We start from the raw sequence: 19313 nt of genomic DNA, 5'->3' as shown, positions 1-19313 counted from the left end.
GTATATTGACAAACGGATAAAGACTGAAGCCAGCGTCATTTCTGACAACCTGTTCCTAGGAAACCGGACAGTAAATCATTTCCCATTATCAGTCATACAGAGACCAGAGGAAACATGCATGAATGAAGTCTGTAGACAGTCCAGAAACTCCATTTCAACAAATAATTTTATCTCCTCACCAGTACAGTTGTGGGAGCTTCTGTATAAGGCAAACTGAGTGTTAGAGATTCAGCCTTTTCCTCTTTCATAACCTACTACCTTCAGAAAAATGCTGAGGAGTTTCTTGTGCCTATTGCAGAGGAGAAAGGTTCTAGGACTTCAGTAATATTACACAAATGTTGATTGATAGTGATTCAGAAGTGATTTCATAAAATCTTAGGGACGATTCTGATTATCTGGGTGCCAGGGGAGTTCTCCTCAAGGTCCTCTGAGGGAGATGGCCTCAACTTGTCCCCTTTGGTCGCAGTCCCTACGCCTGCCCTGTACATACCTGGTGCTCCTCCTAACTATTATTATTTCTTGTTGCCCACTTCCTTTCTGTTTTTCCTGCCACCACCTAACAGATGGCGTCTATCCACCTTTTCAAGTCATCTCAGTGCAAACTTCAGTGTGAACTCTTTCCTGATTCTTCCCAGTTATTTTTACTGTCCTTCCTTTATAACCCTTTTTCTCAAAATTCTACCTTGTATTACAGGCATTGCATATTTATTTGATTCTCCTATTAGATCTTTGAGCTTTTCTTTTTTAAAATTAAGGTGTAACTTTCACACAATAACTCTTTTTTTCTCTCCCTGCTTCAATCTGGTTATTCTGTCCTATTTTCCAGTTCACTAACCCTCACTTCAGCTATGTATAAACTCCTTTTAAATCCATCTGTTGAATTCTCAATTTCATTCATTCTATTTTTTGCTTATAGAATTTCCATTTTATTATTATTATAGTTAACCATTTCCTAAAATTCTACATCTCATCATTTAATTTCTTTTTTTTAAAATTAATTAATTAATTTATTTTTGGCTGCGTTGCGTCTTCATTGCTGTGCATGGGTTTTCTCTAGTTGCGGCGAGCGGGAGCTACTCTTTGCTCTGGTGCGCGGGCTTCTCACTGCAGTGGCTTCTCTTGTTGCAGAGCACGGGCTTCAGTAGTTCTGGCACGTGGGCTCAGTAGTTGTGGCACACGGGCTTAGCTGCTCCGCGACATGTGGGATCCTCCCGGACCAGGGCTCGAACCCGTGTCCTCTGCATTGGCAGGCAGACTCTTAACCACTGCGCCACCAGAGAAGCCCTTGTCATTTAATTTCTTGATCATATTAATCACAGTTATTTTGAAGTTCATGTCTGACTTTATTCTCCTTTGTACTGTCAACAATTTTTTAAAGTACAATTTTACTCTTAAAAAATAAAATTCAGAGGTTACATATTTGAAATAAAAATAAATGAAAATCATAACTGATAATTCTAGTGTCTAAGCCTCTTGTAGTTACATTTCTTTTCTGCGTTTTCCTTCTTTGTTTTTGGTCATGTTGCCTTGTCCCGCAGTATGTTTGTATATTAGTCAGGGTTCTCCAGAGAAACAGAACCAATAGGATGTGTGTATACATAGAAAGTGACTAACTATAAGGAATTGGCAAACACAGTTATGGAGGCTGACAAAGGCAAGATCTGTAGTCAGTAAACTGGAGACCCAGGAGAGTCGATGGTGTAAGTTCTTGTCCAAAAGCAGGCCAACTCGAGACCCAGGAAGAGTCAGTATTTCAGTTGGAGTCCAAAGGCAGGGGAATAAAAACAGTGTCCCACCTCAAAGGCAGTCAGCAGAAGGAATTCTCTCTTCCTCAATCTTTCTGTTTTATTCAGACCTTCAGCTGATTGGATGAGGCACACTAACACTGGGGAGGACAGTCTTCTTTACTAGGTCCACTGATTCAAACGTCAATCTCATCCAAAACATCCTCTCAGGCACACCCAGAATAATGTTTGACCAAATATCTGCTAATCCCATGGCCCAGTCAAGTGGACACAGAAAATAAACCATCACTGCTTGGTAAAGTTCTTTTTAAATTGAATACCTGACATTATATATGAAAAATTATTAAGACAATATGAGGCTTCTGCCTTCCTCCAGAGAGGATTTACCTTTGCTTTTTTTTTTTAAAGTTAAAGATTTTTATTTATTTATTTATGGCTGTGTTGGGTCTTCGTTTCTGTGTGGGGGCTTTCTCCAGTTGCGGCAAGCGGGCCACTCTTCATCGCAGTGCGCGGGCCTCTCACTATCACGGCTTCTCTCGTTGCGGAGCACAGGCTCCAGACGCACAGGCTCAGTAGTTGTGGCTCACGGGCCCAGTAGCTCCACGGCATGTGGGATCTTCCTGGACCAGGGCTCGAACCCGTGTCCCCTGCATTGGCAGGCAGATTCTCAACCACCGCGCCACCAGGGAAGCCCTACCTTTGCTTTTGACTAGCAGTTATAGTGAGGATCGATCACTTTAATGTGATAAGGAATTGGACTGAATCAAAACTATCTTTGTGAGGCCTGGTTCATCACTGCTTCTAAGGGGTAACCCTTTAGTAGTTCCCACTGAGAGCCCAGGTGCCTTCTCTTTAATGGGCAGCAAACGCCCAAGTTTTGACCCTTGAGCCACAGAAGATTTTCAGAAACTGTTCAGCTTCTTGGTCTTATAGCCATTGCTTGCAAGTTGGTAAATAACTGAGAAGAACTGTTTCAGCACACCTCTCAAAGTTTCCTTTTTCTCTAGAATTTTGGCCCTTCAGATCTCCTCTGCCTTTGATGCTTCCAAAGACACTTAAAAAAAAATGCTTTTTCCATCTTTTCTAATTGTTCTTGGCAGGCAGATGGCTCTGCAGTAGGCTAGCCTGCCACGCCCACTCCCCATGGCCACCATCACCACTGCGGCCTAGCTTCCAGTTCTTCCGGCTTTGACCTGAGAAGTATTCCCTTTCGAGTTTTTTGTTCTTTATGTGACCTGTTTTTTCTCTGGACAGTTTTGGAATCTTCACCTTATCCCCATTATATTTTGTGATGATACTCCTTGGACTCTTTATCCTTTTTAATCTGGAAACCGGCATCCTTACGTACTGAAAACTTTTCTCGTATTTTTTTCTACTTGTTTTCTGATTATTCATGTGTTAAACCTCCAGAAAAGATTCTCTTGATTTATTTCATTTTCCATTGTTCATCTTTCTCTTCTCTTTTAAAGTTCTATACGATGAGAAATGGATATTTTTCCCAGCCTTATCTTGGAATTCATCTAATTAAACTTTTGATTTCAAGCCTTCATACAAACAATTTCTAAGATAATTTCTTGTTCCTTGTTCCCTTTTTGTACAATCCTTTTTATTCATGGGTATTTCTCTCTCTCTCTGAGGAAAGCAAATTTGGGGGGTTTTGCTGTATTCTTGCGCTGTCTCTATTCATTCTGAATTTTCTTTTTCACGTTTTGCTTATGTTGATCTATAATAGAAGGTTTCTCAGATGTCTGACATTCCTTTTTATCTATTCGCATTTAGGAATGAAGCACTGGAAATCCTAGGAGGTTTGTGTGGGGGAGTGGGCCTTGTCAGCTAGGCAGCTTCACCGCAGGGTCATGGGACAGGGGTCCTGACTTTTTTTTTTGGTGTTGTTTCCCAGTGTCACTATTAGTATGTTCTTTCTCTAGAGCCATTCAGTTTCTCCCCCTAAAATCTTCAAATCTCCTGCCTGAGAGCAGCATCATCTAAGTGAAACATGAGAGGCTGGTGTTTGCTTGTGAGAGTGTCAGCATTCATGTTGGGCTTTCACTTAATCCTCCTTTCCATTGATGGCCCTTTTCCCCAGCCATTCCCTATGCCTGGAAAGCTCTCTCCTTCAACTTCTGTACACAATAAACCTCCATTCCCGAGGTGCAGCTCCGGAGGAGGAGCTGCTTGGGGGTATTGGATGAGGCAGTCAACCTGGAGACCCTGCCCCTTAGCCTGACTTTCATTTATTCAGTTTGCTGTGTCCTTGCACTGTCACTGAGCACCTGGTATGGACTTGAAGGCACCCATGATCAAAACAGGAAAAAAGCCCTGACCTTTCAGAGGTCATAGTCCGCTAAGGGGAGATAGTAATAAACATAAAAATTAATATGTTCAAAGGTGAGACTGCCTTGATAAAAAGTGGAGCAAGATACGGGGATTAGAAGTGCCATGGCTGGGGGATAGAGGGCAGTGGTGGACTGTACTTTATTTTTTAATACTTTATGTGGAAATAATTTAAAACTTACAGAAGAGTTGCAAGAGTAAGAATAGTACATAGAACACCATATACACTTTATCCCGATTTACTGTTGTTAATATTTTACCTCATTTTACGTGTTATTTGCTCTCCCTCTTCCACCCCGTACTGCTCTCTCTCTCTGTCTCATACATATATATGAGGGGGGTAGGGAGAGTAAGTGTGTGTGTGTGTGTGTGTGTACACATACATATAAGTGATACATATATGTATATATATATATATAATATTTCTTTCTGAACTATTTGAGAGTTAGTTAAATATATTATGGTCCTTTGAGGTGAATGAATGTTTTTAGTTGGTGGCTAAAATTTGAACTGGTAACAGAGTGTATGATTCCCATTTTCATCATACAGTATTTTCAGATACCATGGGACATTTTTAGTTGATAAATTAGTGACTATCATATTTGTATGTCAAGTGCAGCGTAACAGTTGGCAGTTGGCAGAGATGTTTAAAGGCTCTCGGGAATGCAGGCCAACCCTGTTAGGGAAGGTAGGGCCTCCCCAGGGGCATTTGGCCACTCTCTGAGCTCTGTAGAAGCCGAGGCCTCAGAAGCCCAGTGAGGCAGAGGTAATAAGACTCAGGAGCTAGTGCGGTGTTTGGCTAAGCCTAGGAGTTATCGTGGTGGCACCAGGATGGTTGCTACCCTCAGGAAGCTGGTGCGTCTGGGTGACAGTGGGAGAGGAAGCACCCCCTTCAGAGACCTGTGAGGGAAAAGATATGTTAAGATATGTACATCTCTGATACATCTTTATTTTTTCCTGAATTGAAAGGAGGACAGATTCTTACCTGTTTCATTATCATAGCCGGTATTAGGGTTTATGGACTTTCTTCAATTATTTGGGCCTAACTTTTTGTTGTGAGTTAACTGCTTTTTTCCCCAAGTTTTAATCTGTATCTCACGGGGTCTTAGCTTCCCTAACTGTTGGAATTACCTGCTGTCAGATAAAATGGGACATACTTTGCCGTACTTTGTGCCTTCCTTTTGACTTCTGAGAAGCTAGGAGTGTTTACTGGGGCAGCTTCTGTGACAGAAATCCCTTGTCTGGTGCTTTGGCCTGCACCCAGTGTGTGTCTCTGCCATGGGCCCTTTCATTGTCTCACTCTCCCTAGTCTGAAGCCCTGTGATGGATACCTTTGCCTGGTCTTCGTACAGGTATGAAAGTGGTATTTTAGTATATGGAACTGAAGCGTATACATTTCACAGTGTCTTTCAGCAAAGTTAAACAGGGAAGAATCTTTTTTACTGATTTCCCTGGATAACCCTGAGGTCTGTCATCAGCACTTTGCTTATGTAGATATTCAGTGAATGTTTGTCAAACAGTTTCTCTTTCCATGGCCCTTTTCAAAGGTTCCTAGGTGCCAACTTAAAAAAATGGCAGAACATGAGAGTTGTGAGTTAAGTTTTATTGGGGGCAAAATGAGGACTATAGTCCGGGAAACAGCATCTCAGATAGCTCTGAGAAACTGCTCCAGAGAGGTAGGGGGGAAGGTATATATGTGATTTTGGTGACGGGGGAGTACATACAATCAGGCACATATTTTTTGCAGAAGGTTTCTGCTAGTCTCGTGAAGGTTACAGCTAGTCACAAGGAGCAGACGTCACCATGAAGGATTTTAGTGTTTTTCTAGATATGAGGAGATACAAGAATTGGGCTCATAAAATCAGCTCCTGAAAATATCTAACTATCTGAAGACCTGTTCTGCCAGTTTTTCCCAGAGCACAGAGTGCCTCATTTCAGCTCTGTACCCTGAACTCCTTTCAGGGGGTGTTGGAAGTCAGCAGCTGCAGCAGCACATGATTTAATCCTTGTAGAGGTAGATGGCAAGTGCCAATGGAAAATGCCAATTTGTAGTTGACATACGCCACAATGAATAAGAGGCTTCTCGTGCCCGTTTTATATGTTTCTATGGTACTCTTTATTTCCCGAAGCCTGGTACCTATCGTGCGTTACTGTAGATACCTCTCCCATTTGACTTTAAGTTCTCTAAAAGCAGAGGCTCTTTCACCATTTTGTCTCCAACTCTCACCACAGCATCTGGTGTATCGTAGGTGCCAATATATCTTTAATGAATGAACGAATGAACAAACTAACAAACAATCAGTAAACCCAGTGAACGACTCTTCCCTCTCAAGTGGCTTAAGCTTTTAAAGACTGGAGTTTCTAACTTAGAAAAGTCCCAACCCCATTGTCAAATAATTCATGTTTCTTGCTTCCTGACTCACACAGAGTATTCCAGCTCCAAGTTTAAGGAATTGCCAAATAACAGTATTTTGATCAGCAAAGCCGTTCTTTCAGATTCTGTGTAGCTTTGCCATTATTAACCAAGAGAAAGCTGATGTTGCCAAAGGCCATAGTAGCTACATGAGAATATCAGAGCTGTAGACATGAGGATGGGTTTGTTATTGTCACCATTCACTGAATTCTGAGGCTACCTGGAAAGCACTGTTCAATTTGGAATAACAGTTGCTCTGTAATAGATTGCTGTACTCCAGAGCAGCTTGAGCATCATTAATTTTCTGTTTGAGTTATTAGTGATTCTGAATCTGAAAGACTCAAAAGGAAGTAGATTACAAGAGATTTTAAGCTGAGGAGAAGAGCATTTTGCTTTCAAAATAAAATAAATCTGAAGTATATAAAATGACAGAAGCTTGAGAATAATGGGTTATAGGAAGATTTTGAAGCTATGTTTCAAATATTTAAGTGTAATCACATGCAAATATCTCTGCACATATGCAGCGTTCCTTGTAATTAGCAACCCTGACATGTAGATTAAATGCATGAAATGGCTTTTTTTTTTTTTTTTTACATTCAGGTAATTAAAGTGTAGAAAAATCTCTGCCCCAGAAGATCTGAGTATGAGTCACATGAATGGGAAATGGTAAAAGTGGTCAGTTTCATGAATGCCGTCTATCTTAAGCAAAACATATTGAAGTGGCATAATTTTTTTTCAGTATCAGTTTTGAAGGATCTTCCTTCTTAGGATTTAACGTTATTTCTGAAGCTGAATGATTTGAAACACTTGTAAATATTGGCCTATCTCTAACAATAATGGTAGCAGTTGTTTAAACCACAGGGAATTATGTCACCAAAAAATAATTATTAAGAAATTCTTTTGTCTGCAAGTATACAGTGTAATTAATGGTTAATGGCATGGGCTCTGAAGTTACCCTCCTTGGGTCCATACTTCATCTTTGTTATTTAGTAGCTAAACCTCACTTTTCTCATCTATAGAATGAAGAAACTTACTTGATGAGGTTGTTATGCATATTAAATGAGATTATGTATATAAAGTACATCAACCTAGTTCCTAGAAGATAGTAAGCTATCATTACTACTGTTATTCTAAGCAGTTCCCTACTGTGGGGCATATTCCTGTCTTACTAATGTATGAAATTGTTAAGACAGAATATAAGATCTCAAAAAGCAAGCTCTTGATCATTAAAATAGAATGGAATTTGCAGTTTATAAACTGAATACATATGATTAAATAAGCTGAATAGTCTCATCCTAAAGAGAGGAAAACATGGCCTTTTGGGGAGAAGAGATAAACTAAACTAGGATTATTCCTAGGTCTGCGTTTTGACTACTAACAGCTTTATCTTTGAAGGCTGCCTGGTTTATATTGCATGTTCTCTGACATGTCTTAACAATGTTGGCAGTCATACGAAAGGAAAAAAACTATGTGCTATGTTTTCTTGTTTTCAGCTTGTTATAGTAGGGAAGTACCCTGCCATTACTGCAGCAGGTGGGCTCAGCTGATAAGCAAATAGGGAAAGTAGCAGTGATGCCATTCTTTCAAAGATGTTGAAGTACTGTTTATCATGGCTTCATTTAGTCATAACATATAGGCATCATTGCTGCACCCCAGAAAAATAAGCTATCTGAACAGTATAAGTGTATTGAAGATATTTTTTAGATTTTACTGTGTTTAAAAATAAAATGCCTATTTAATGAAACAGGTTGTACAAAAACCACACCTGAACATCATACTCCTTACTTTATGGCTATACTTCAAATTGTTTCCTAACTTCCTTTCTGGAAAATGATTAATAATAATAATAATAAATTCAGGAAAAATAAACATCAAAATACTGTCTCCAATTCCCCAAACGTACCCTGTATAAAAAGTCCCACTGTGTATATTTGCTTTCCCATACTAGTCAAGAAAACATGGTTGTGCTTCATTATCAAAAGTTGACTCAGATTTCAAATGAGAATGTGAAATATATAAAAATGTTTCCTTAGAGTAGAATGAATTGGCCAGCCTAGAAGTTCTTTCTTTAATGAGACAGTAACATAAGAAAACGTTTTGTCATGTACACAGATTTGGAAACTTTCTCTGCACAGCTGTGTTATAAAATTGGGTATACTTCCTTGACCTCAGTGATTTTTTTGCCAGTAGGTGTCTATATGAATAAAAGAAATTTTTATTACTGTTCCTTAACCTATCATATTTGGACTATAAATTTCATTGAAATTATTGTTATGGTATCTAGGAAAAATATAAGTTTCACCCAACAGGTAATAACTGTTGCTCTCCAAAGGCAAGAGAGGAAAACCAGTCTCATCAACTATTAGTTGTGATAAACAATCTTTGGTTTTCTTATATTTTTGAGAGGCAATGATGCCTTCAGAGTACACATTAGAACTTCCTTATTGTTTCAGTACATTCCCATGATTTCAGAGTGCACTTTAATTCTCAATTTATTATTGATATAGATCAACCAAATGTAACCCTGTAGTTCCTCGTGTATTTTTAGAGTTTTTCCTTGCATGCAGTTTTGTTTAACACAGGTCACAGTAATGGATCGTTTATACAAAGTAACGGATTGCTTCCTCTTTCTGCCAGCTGATTTGATCAGCCTGAAGTTCCTTAGATACTGTGGGTTACATAACTAGTATGGAATCTGTATGGTACATTTTTTAGTATGACAGTAACTATATTAACCATTTAATCCTTTAGGACATTTTAATAAACACAAGGAAGCCCGTTATTTTGAAGTGAATAAACTTGAAACTAAAATGAGCAATGAGTTACCATACTGGACTCAATTACCAGACTTCTTGGAAAACAGATTATTTTCATTAGTTGATTGTTCTGGTTAACTGTGGATTGGCCAGGAAAAAAAAGACAAAAAACAAAAACCATTTCTTTTGAACTTTCCCCTTTTAAGTGTTTGTAATGTGTTTTAGCATATTCTCCTGCTTTTATAAGCAGAGAACAATAGAACATAATTTAGTTTTACTTTCCTGAAGAATTTGTAGCACCTGAGAGTCCTAGTTCTGAATATTTTCTCTTATCATCTCTGGTGCCATTATAAATGCAGAAAGTTTGAGAGTTGAATAGTTAATTTCTAGTCAGTGGAGACTGCATTATTCAGTGACATCTAATTTTCCAGGTATCACTTACAGGATATAGTTGAAGAACCTGAAAATAAGCAAAATTACCTTTGTCCTTTCAGAATAAAAAGTTCAGAGAACATATGAGCCCCAAGGCTTAGAATGTCTTCTTTGAAGCTTGCTAATTCCCTTTTAGTCATAATTCCAACTAGTTGGTTTCTAAGAAGAAACAGAATTTGGACACCCTCATTGTCAGCACATGCGAATCTGCCTGATGTTCGTTATAGCATAGTATTCCATTAAATGGATATATCATAATTTATGTAACCAGTCCTAATTATGGACATTCATCTCCAGTCTTTTGCTATTCTAAATAATTCTGTTTTCCAGTTTTCCCAACTGCATTTATTGAACAGCTCTTTTTTTTTTTTTTTCCTCCACTGATACCTTTATCATAAACTTAATTCCCGTATATGTTCAGGTCTGTTTCTAGACTCTTTTTTGTTCTGTTGAGCTGTATGATCCTTTTCTGATCATACAGTTTTAACTACTGTAGCTTCATAATATGTGTAATGTTTAGTAGAGCTAATCTCCCCTCTTTCTCTTCTTTTTCAGAATTTCTAGGTTTAGTGCCTTTCATTTTCCAGATGAACATTAATATAATTTGTCAAATTTCAAAATAAAGATCATTTTTTAGTATTTTAATTGGTATTGAATGAACTGAATTGATAAACTAGCTTTGTGGGAGAATCTATATCTCTTTTGCAATGGAAGAACAAATGTCCCTTTGGATTTTAAAGTTTTCTTTATATAAGTGTAGTACATTTCTTTTTACAGTGGTATTTAGCTATTATTTTTATACATGAGATTTTGTTAATGTTTAAAACATAAGCTGAAAATAATGGTAATTTTACCTTCCCAATATTTCTAACTCTTACTTTTTTAAAAATCTTGTCAAATTTCATTGACTTCTAGGACAGTATTAACAATACAATAACCAGAGTAATCCTATTAAGATGGAAGTCAAACATATCACCCCTGTTTTCAAAACCCTTCAAAGGCTTTTCAGTTACTCAGAGTGAAAACCAGAGGCCTATGGGACAGTCCATCATCTGCTGCCCCTGTGATCACAGCTGCTGCAGCCTGAGCTGCTGTCCTCTCACATACTCGGCTCCAACTGTACTTCTTGCTTTTTACTCAAACACCAAATTAGGTTCTGTTTTATGGCCTTTGCACTTGCTCCTCCCTCTCCCAGAAAAACTCTTTTCCCAAATATCATCAGCCCACTCCATAACTGCCTTTGCACAAATGTCACCTTTCACTGAAGCCTTCTGTAAACACCCTATTTAGAGCCACACCACCACTTCCAGCAATTCCTAGGCTTTTTTCATTATCTTATTTCTTTCCTACCCCACCATAGGACTTGAGATTTACTAGTATTATACATCTCTTAATTACTTATTATTATTTTATTTTTATAATTATTCATTCCTTAGATTGTCATATAATTATTTTTAAATTATTAATCATTTATTGTGACTTACTAACATACATGTTTTATTCATTGTTATATCATTTACTCAATTCTTTATTTAGTATTTACTGTCACTTATGTTTTTATTACTTATATCTTTCTCATGCAAGAAATGGTAAGAAAGAAGAAAAAATGGGGTAAGGAGATACAAAAACTAGAAAGCACAAAATAAGATTTTAGATTTAACTCCAAAATATTGGCATTTTTTAAGTGAAAATGTAGTAAACGTATTAGTCATATTAGTTAAAAGACATAGACTGTCAGATCAGATAGAGATAATAATCCAACTATCTTCTAAATATAAGGCTATAGAAAGGTAGAAAGTAGAAGGGTGGGAAGGGTATATCTTGCAACTTCTAACCAAAAGAAAGCTGGTATAGCTATGTTAACATTAAACAAAATAAGCCGTAAGGGAAAGACATTACTAGAGATGAAGAGAGTTCCTTCATAATTATAAAAGGTTTACTCTATCAGGTACTAATAGTCAATAACAGAATAAAAGAGGTAATATCACTACTGGTGGTCCAGAGATTGAAGTATAATAGCAGGATATTATAAATAACTTCATGTCAATAAATTTGGAAGTTTAAATAAAACGGATAAATCCCTAGAAAAAGATAACATCAAAACAGATTCTCAGGGAGAAATAGAAAGCCTGAACGGTCCTAAGCCTTTAAAGAAATTGAATCAATCAATAGTCAAATCTTTCTAAAAATAAAACTCTAGAGATTTCCCTTGGTGGTCCAGTGGTTAAGACTCGGAGCTGTCACTGCTGTGGCCTGGGTTCAATCCCTGGTCAGGGAACTAAGATCCCATAAGCTGTGTGGTGTGGCAAAATCAAAACAAAACAAAAAAGCCAAACTTTAGGCTTCACTGGTGAGTTCTATCAAATATTCAGAGAATAAATCATTCTATTATATTACAAAATCCTCTGAATAATGGGAAAGGAAACCTTAGTCTCCAACTCTGTTTTCTCAAACTAGCAAAGCCTTATATCCAAACCTGGAATAAATAATATAAGAAAAGCAAATTATAGGCCAGGCTTACTCATCAACATGCAAAAGTCCTACACAAAGTATTAGGAAACCAAATATAGTAATATAGTAACATATGAGAAGGATGTATCATGACCAAGGTGGGTCTATCCCAAAAATGGAAAGTTAGTTTCACATTAGAAAATCAATTGATAGTTTACCACTTTAATAAATGAAAGGAGAAAAATCATACGATCATTTCAATAGGGACAGAAAAGGTATTTTATAAAACTCAGTATCCATATATGGGTTTTATCCATATAAAACTCATATCTGTATCCAATGCAGAGAGCCAAAAATACTCAAGGCATTTTTGAAGAACAAGAAAATGGGGTTTAAGTTACTCTACCAAATATCAAAATATAAAGCTTTAGTAAATAAGACGTGTGCTCTGGGCGCAGAGTTAGAAAAGTAGGCCAGTAGGACAGATTATAGAACCCTGGAAAGGACCTATTCACATATACACAGGATTTACAACAGAAATGTCACTGCAGAAAAGCAGGAAAAGGGCAGTCTTTGCAGTTAATAGTGCTGGAACAATTGAGTTTCCATATGGAAAAAAATTAAATTAGACCCATATTTCACACCACACATAAAAATCAGTTTCAGGTAGATTATGAACCAAAAAGTGAAAGACTAAGCCATCGAGCTTTTAGAGATATTATTGAAGAACATTGGCTGCCAAGGAGCCTGCAGTGACTGTGAACTGTGGCCGACCTGGCTTTCTTAGGGTATTGTGTTCCTATAGCTCCAGGTGGGAGTGACAAAAGAGAGCCCAGCTGAGGCTGAGAAGTCAGTTTCTTCATCGTTGTCTTTGCTGCCGCTGCAGCTGCTAACAAGAAACCTGCTCTTCAGCCTCGAGGGAGAACTCTTCCTGTGGGGTGGGAAAGGGAGCTCCTTCTTAGCCCTTCAGCTGGGAGGCCTCAGCAGGGCAGTGAGAAACCCTGCCTCTCTCAATACCAAAGATTGCTTAATACAAATCCACCCCTGTTTGAAATCTCTCAAGACTTAAGTCCAACAGAACATTGGTAGCACTTACAGGAGTTAAAGGACTCATGATATTAGAATTACGTCAAGAGATAGGGGAAGAAATCTGAATTTGAAGGTATAAAAGTCAGTGGTTAATTGTAGCACCACTCCAGTTGCTAAAAGATTTTTTATCGTTTCTACCCCTCAGAGTCTTAAAGCGTGCTGTTTGGTATCCAAGTGCAATGCCAGATCCCTGAATTAAACTGCTAACATTAGACAATATGATAAAATTTACTTTCTGTGTGAGCTCCAGACACCCACCAAAGTGATCATACTTTTCGAAAACAGAAGAAGAAAGGCTAATAATTAATGCCATATTGTTTAAGAGTTCTTGTTGATCCACATCATTAGTACTTGGTATTGTTAGATTTCTTATTTTTTGCCAGTCTGAAGGGTATATTCCGTATCTTTAAGAGAGACAGCAGCCCTGTTTGACTTTGAGCCATTGGGAGCAGTCCTGAAGAATATCTTTGGACAGAAAAGGCAAAGGTGAAGCAGTAGCACACCCACTGTATATGGAATATGAAAATACGGAGACCTGTTCAAGAGCCCTGGAGACATCGGGAAGCTATCAGTTTCTTTACTTATGCTTCCCAAGACTGAAGGTAACTGTAGTTAGGATGCTCATGCTACATACTCTGCTTACCCTGTGTCCTCAACACCATGGTCATCACTGATGAATCAGGAATGCTGTGTCCCTGTGTTATGCTAGAAGGGGAAGAAGAAGGTGACCAAGTATCAAAAGTCCCAGGATCCCGAAGCTGATTTCATTCCTCCTGTGTTTGTGTTCAAATGCATTGAGTTAGGGACTTCCCTGGTGGTGCAGTGGTTAAGAATCCACCTGCCAATGCAGGGGACGTGGGTTCCATCCCTGGTCCGGGAAGATCCCACGTGCCACGGAGCAACTAAGCCCGTGCATCAAAACTACTGAGCCTGTGCTCTAGAGCCCATGAGCCACAAGTACTGAAGCTGCGTGCTCTAGGGCCTGCCTGCCACAACTACTGAGCCCCCATGCTGCAACTACTGAAGCCCACGCGCCTAGAGCCCGTGCTTCGCAACAAGAGAAGCCACCACGATGAGAAGCCCACGCACCACAACAAAGAGTAACCCCCTGTCGCCACAACTAGAGAAAGCCCGTGCGCAGCAACGAAGACCCAACGCAGCCAAAACTAAAATAAAAATAAAAGTAAAAAAAAAAAAAACAAGACAAATGCATTGAGTTAGAGTTCACACTGAAATTGGCATCCAGGGAGAATGATTCCTTTAACTGACTTTTCTTGCCCAGTCAGACTTCCCAGAGATCCTGTAACCTTTGTGTGAATCTTTACATATAACCTTTGTATAAACCCATTGTAATACAGGCAGCTGGCTCTGACTGGAAGATTCTGGATCATCCCTGACATTCTGGAGCCCACAGTGATCTGCATCACAGGTGCCCATGAATGCCCCATAAAGGCCCCAAAGGCCTTTATTAAGCACAGTCCATCCAGCATCTCCTCTGCTTTGTGCTTGAGACGATGCCAAGGTGGCAGAAACTCCCATATTCTGGCTGAAACTCAGCATTCATTCAAAAAGCACATTATGAGCACTTTGCCATGTGTTGTTACCAACCCAGCATTTTAAAAATCGCCTCCCTGCTCCCAAAGAACGTCAAGGCCACAGGGAACAGTACATTCTTACTTATGTGACAGAGGAGGAGATCTAGTAGAGATCAAATTACTGTGACCAAAAAAGAAACAACTAAAATATCTCAGATATTGTTGAGAGAAAAGGAAAAGTCTGCAGGAAATGGCTAAGCACTTAGCTGATAGATATGACCAAGGAAGAACAAGAAGATATCATGATTAGAAAGAAGAGTCCTCCACAGTTTTCACCCTCAAATCCCTGTTCTCTATTAGTGAGACAGACATGAAGGCAGAATGACAGGTGTTACCTGATCAACTTTAACATTTGGTCAGTGCCATCAAATAGGTTACTATGAAAAAGGACTGTCAACAGTGGAAGGTAAAAAAGAGACTGAGTCCACAAAACCCCACCTTTACTATCAGGTCCTACCAGGAAAAGTGCATCCAGTTCATCCAGAAGGAAGAATGTAAATACATAAGGGAAATGGCAAATCACTGATGCCTGAAATCAAAGGAACAGACTCACAGCTGAAGTTAAACACAGCCCAAGGCTTAAATCCACATTGTAGAACAGATAAGAGGTAGCATGAAAAAATAATATCTTCTAGAATTTCTCAAACCACAGACAAAGAACAATAACTGTAAGAGAAAAGACTGTTAAATTCAACTGCATCAAACTTAAGAGCTTATCTCCATTAAGAAAGAAAAAAAAAAAGAATAAGGGTTGAACAGGCAAGCCAAGAACTGCAACATGACAAAGGACTGGTATCTAAAATAAAAAGCAACTTCTACAAATCAGTAAAAAATAAGAGAGTCTAATAGAAAAATGTGAGACTTAAATAAGACATTTGCAAAGGATATATAGAAAATGTCCAAAAAGCATATAAAAGCCTTATTAGTCATCAGAGAAACACAAATTAGAGCCACAATGAAATACCTCTAAACACCAGGTTAGTCAATTACATTTATAATTACAAAGTTTGCCAGTACCAAATGTGAGGAAATGTAACAATATGAACCCTCATGTCTGATGGTAGGGGAGTAAACTGGTATAAGTACTTTGAAAAACTATTTGGGAAATTGGGATTGACATGTATACACTAATATGTATAAAATGGATAACTAATAAGAACCTGCTGTATAAAAAAATAAATAAAATAAAATTCAAAAATTCAAAAAAAAAAAATTGGAACTACCTACTAAAGCTGCACGTGTGCAACCATATGACCCCATATTTCTACTTCGAGGTGATATAGTCAACAGAAATACATGCACACATGCACAAGAGATGTGTGTAAAAACATTATAACAGCATATTTGTAATAACACAAATATCTGTCAGTAAAATAAATTGTGTTTTGTTCTTACAGTGGAAAACTGTATAGCAAAGATAATGAGCTATTGGTACATGTATCAGCATGGTTGGATGTTATAAACAATGTTGAGTGAAGGAAGTAAAATACAAAAACATACTGCATGATTACATTTATATAAAGTTCATTAACAGACAAAAATTAACTATGGTATTAAGGGATAGGTATTAGTCTGCTCGAACTGCCATAACAAAATGCCATAGACTGGGTGGCTTAAACAACTGACATTTATTTTCTCACCGTTCTGGAGTTTGGAAGTCCAAGATCAGCATGCCAGCATGGGCAGTTTCCAGTGAAACTTCTTCCTGGCTTGTAGATGGCCACCTTCTGTCTGTGTGTTCGCCAGACCTCTTCTCTGTGTGTTCTTGGGATGAGAGTAAGCTCTCAGGTGTCTGTCCTTATAAGGATACTAATCCTATCCATTAGGGCCCCACTCTTATGACCTTATATAACCGTAATTACCTCTCTCTACATGCAGTCACCTTGGGAGTTAGGGCTTCGTCATATCAATTTGGGGGTGACACAGTTCAGTCTATAGCAGGATGATAAGCATTAATATAAAGCAAAATAAGGAAGTGATTATAGTATTAAGGAATGATAAGTATTGATATAAAGAAAAGTAAGGAAGTCAGGATAGAGATTACCTAAGATGTGAGCAGAGGAAGGGGTTGTGATTGGAAGATGCCATGCTGGCAGTGTCTTGTTTCTTGACCCACACAGCTGTTCATTTTATAAATTATTTGTTAAATTGAACATTTATGTTTTATATGCTTTTCTGTATGTATGTTATACTTAACAATTTAAAAGTTTTTTTTAAAAGTAAAATCTTGTGTCCATTCTCATTTTCTGTTCTACAGTCTGCTAACATTGTCGAGCTGTTCCGTGTATGTTCCATTTATGTTATCTTATTATTAATATGGATTATACTTAACTATTTTGACTTCTGATTCCCCATATAAATTATTTTTATATATTAATTTTTAAAATATTAATATGGTAAATAATGGTAAATTTTAAATGTTTTAGAGATGCTCTTTTCTTCTGATATATTATTAAAATATATTTCATGATATTCTGATGAATTGAGTTGAAATGATATTTTTGTCCTTAAACATCTTCCCACATAGGTAGAAATTCCCAGCTTCCTTTGTCCCTGGCCTACACTTTATTGAGGTTGAATCAGTTGCTAAAAATATATTTGGTCCTATTAAAGATTATCTTTGGCTGGTAAGATTAAGGAACAGAGGAGCTTTTCAAAAGTGAACTATCTCTAAATATAATCAGTAAAAGAAATTCTGACTGGAAATGGAGTCTTTTATGTAGCTTTATTCTCTTTCGGCATCATTAGTCAGTCAAGTTGGTATAACTACTAAAATGGTACATTCATTTCTACTTTCAGCAATCCTTCAAAGGGATTGTGAGTTGCTGTCACAATCAAGAACTTATCTAGGAATCTGATTTCCTCCTCACCCTGAAAGTTAACCCCAGCAACTTAAGGGACGTCCTTATATCCTACCCAGGTCGGTTGAGGGCTGAGAAGGCAGTGGGTGGTACTTCTTCTCAGTCTGAATAGATTGTTAGCCATATTCTAAAACTCAGTCATTTGTGGATACTATATAGAAGAAACAATAAAGCAATGACTTATCCCTTAAGAAAACTTCTCATCAAAGTGTTTTTTTTTAATTTTTTTATTGTAGGTAATTCGCTCTTTTCTGCTCTTTCCAACAATTGAGCGAATGTCTGAGTCACCTAAAGGCAAGCTCGCCACTCCATTTCTGTGCTGGTTTCGATATGCTTTCTATGTTCCTGGCTACTTACTACTTAAACCGTGGCCTGAGAAAATCAAGTCCTTGGTGATCAGAATGCTCCTTCGAAGGATGAACCTACAGAGTGAATTTTCGTTTCTGAATTTGTTGGAACCGTTCTGCCTCAGTAAGCACATTTTAAAATGTATATGTTTATTCTTGTATCAGAAAGTGTTAAGAGAATAATCTCAGACAGTGGATGAGTATCAAGCAAGGAATTATTTGTTGTATTTTGCTCCCCGAAGTTTAAAACTAGAAATAAAAAGAAAATAGTGAGAGGTATTCTAAATGACAGAAAAGCCTCATCAAGCTTTAATTTTAAACGTTATCCTTCTGATTCTCCACTCTAGCTACAGGATGATGAGAAAGAATTCTTCTGTATCGAGTATATATGGAGTCCTTACAGGAATCCAGGGTGTGCCCTGTTAAGCTCAGTGTGTGAACTTTGCAAAAATCAGCCCAAGGAAATCAGGCCTAATATTCCCATAGAGTGAACAGGCTGTGATTTTACTTTGCTCTTTAAAAGTTTTTGGAGAAGTTTAAGTTATAAAACTAACAATAAATAATAGTCATGGTAATTGTAACACTGGATGCGTTACTGATTATAGTTTCTGAATGTGCCAGGGAATGTTTTTGCTACTTTACTTCTTGGCTTCAAGTGTTGCTTTTAAATGTAATTTATCTGTTTAGTTAATACTAATTTATATATTTACAAATGATTTTAATAATAAAATATGCTACTTTCTTAAGCCATAAAATGGGATAATAATATCCCATACCTCAAAAGATTATTATAGGATTAAATGTGATAATATATGCAAAGTGTCTATCTAGTATTTTATTTGTAATAAGCCTCCAATGAATGATATAACAACAGTTACAGCAGCAGCAGCTAATAGCTGCTGTTCTAAGCTTTAACCTGTAGTCCTCAGAAGAACTAATAAGGTTTAGGTATTATTATTGTCCCCATTTTACAGATGAAGATACTGAGGTTCAGAGAAGTTACATGATTTGCCTGAAGTCACACAACTAGTGGGTAGTGTTCAAACTCCAGCAATATGCCACTGTGTTAAGCTTCCTTTTACCATAGCTGCTGCTATTATTGTCTCTTTGCTCCTTTCAGTCATAAAAGCAGGACTCCTGAGTAAAGTTTACCATGCTCACCTACATCGAGTGCCACGAGATCATGTGCATAGTGAATCCAGAAACAAGTCACAGCCCTGCCTTTAGAATTGTACAGCTACAGATTGTATGGGAAGTGTTTTTCTAAATATGTAACAAGAAGCAGTCATC

At 37.8% G+C, this 19313-nt stretch overlaps 1 protein-coding gene and 1 pseudogene across 3 annotated transcripts in view; both read left to right on the top strand.

Moving 5' to 3' along the window:
* LDAH (lipid droplet associated hydrolase) overlaps nt 1–19313 on the top strand; it is a 93304-nt gene that overhangs the window by 46755 nt on the left and 27236 nt on the right. For 2 of the 3 annotated variants that reach the window (XR_009703728.1, XM_061210590.1), the window contains exon 5: nt 17913–18147. The exons of the other annotated variant lie outside the window; for it this stretch is intronic. Coding sequence is in view for 1 of the 2 variants with exons in the window: in XM_061210590.1 (XP_061066573.1) it covers nt 17913–18147 (235 nt within the window). In the remaining variant the exon portion in view is untranslated. The remainder of the gene's footprint in view (nt 1–17912; nt 18148–19313) is intronic. 3 annotated transcript variants of the gene reach the window in all.
* On the top strand, nt 12281–15341 carry LOC133074690 (nuclear pore complex protein Nup88-like; annotated as a pseudogene).

This window comes from Eubalaena glacialis, chromosome 14, assembly GCF_028564815.1.
Source record: "Eubalaena glacialis isolate mEubGla1 chromosome 14, mEubGla1.1.hap2.+ XY, whole genome shotgun sequence".
Taxonomy (NCBI): Eukaryota; Metazoa; Chordata; class Mammalia; order Artiodactyla; family Balaenidae; genus Eubalaena; species Eubalaena glacialis.
Note: the sequence above shows the minus strand (reverse complement) of the source record. Positions and strands in the feature narration are given on the sequence as shown.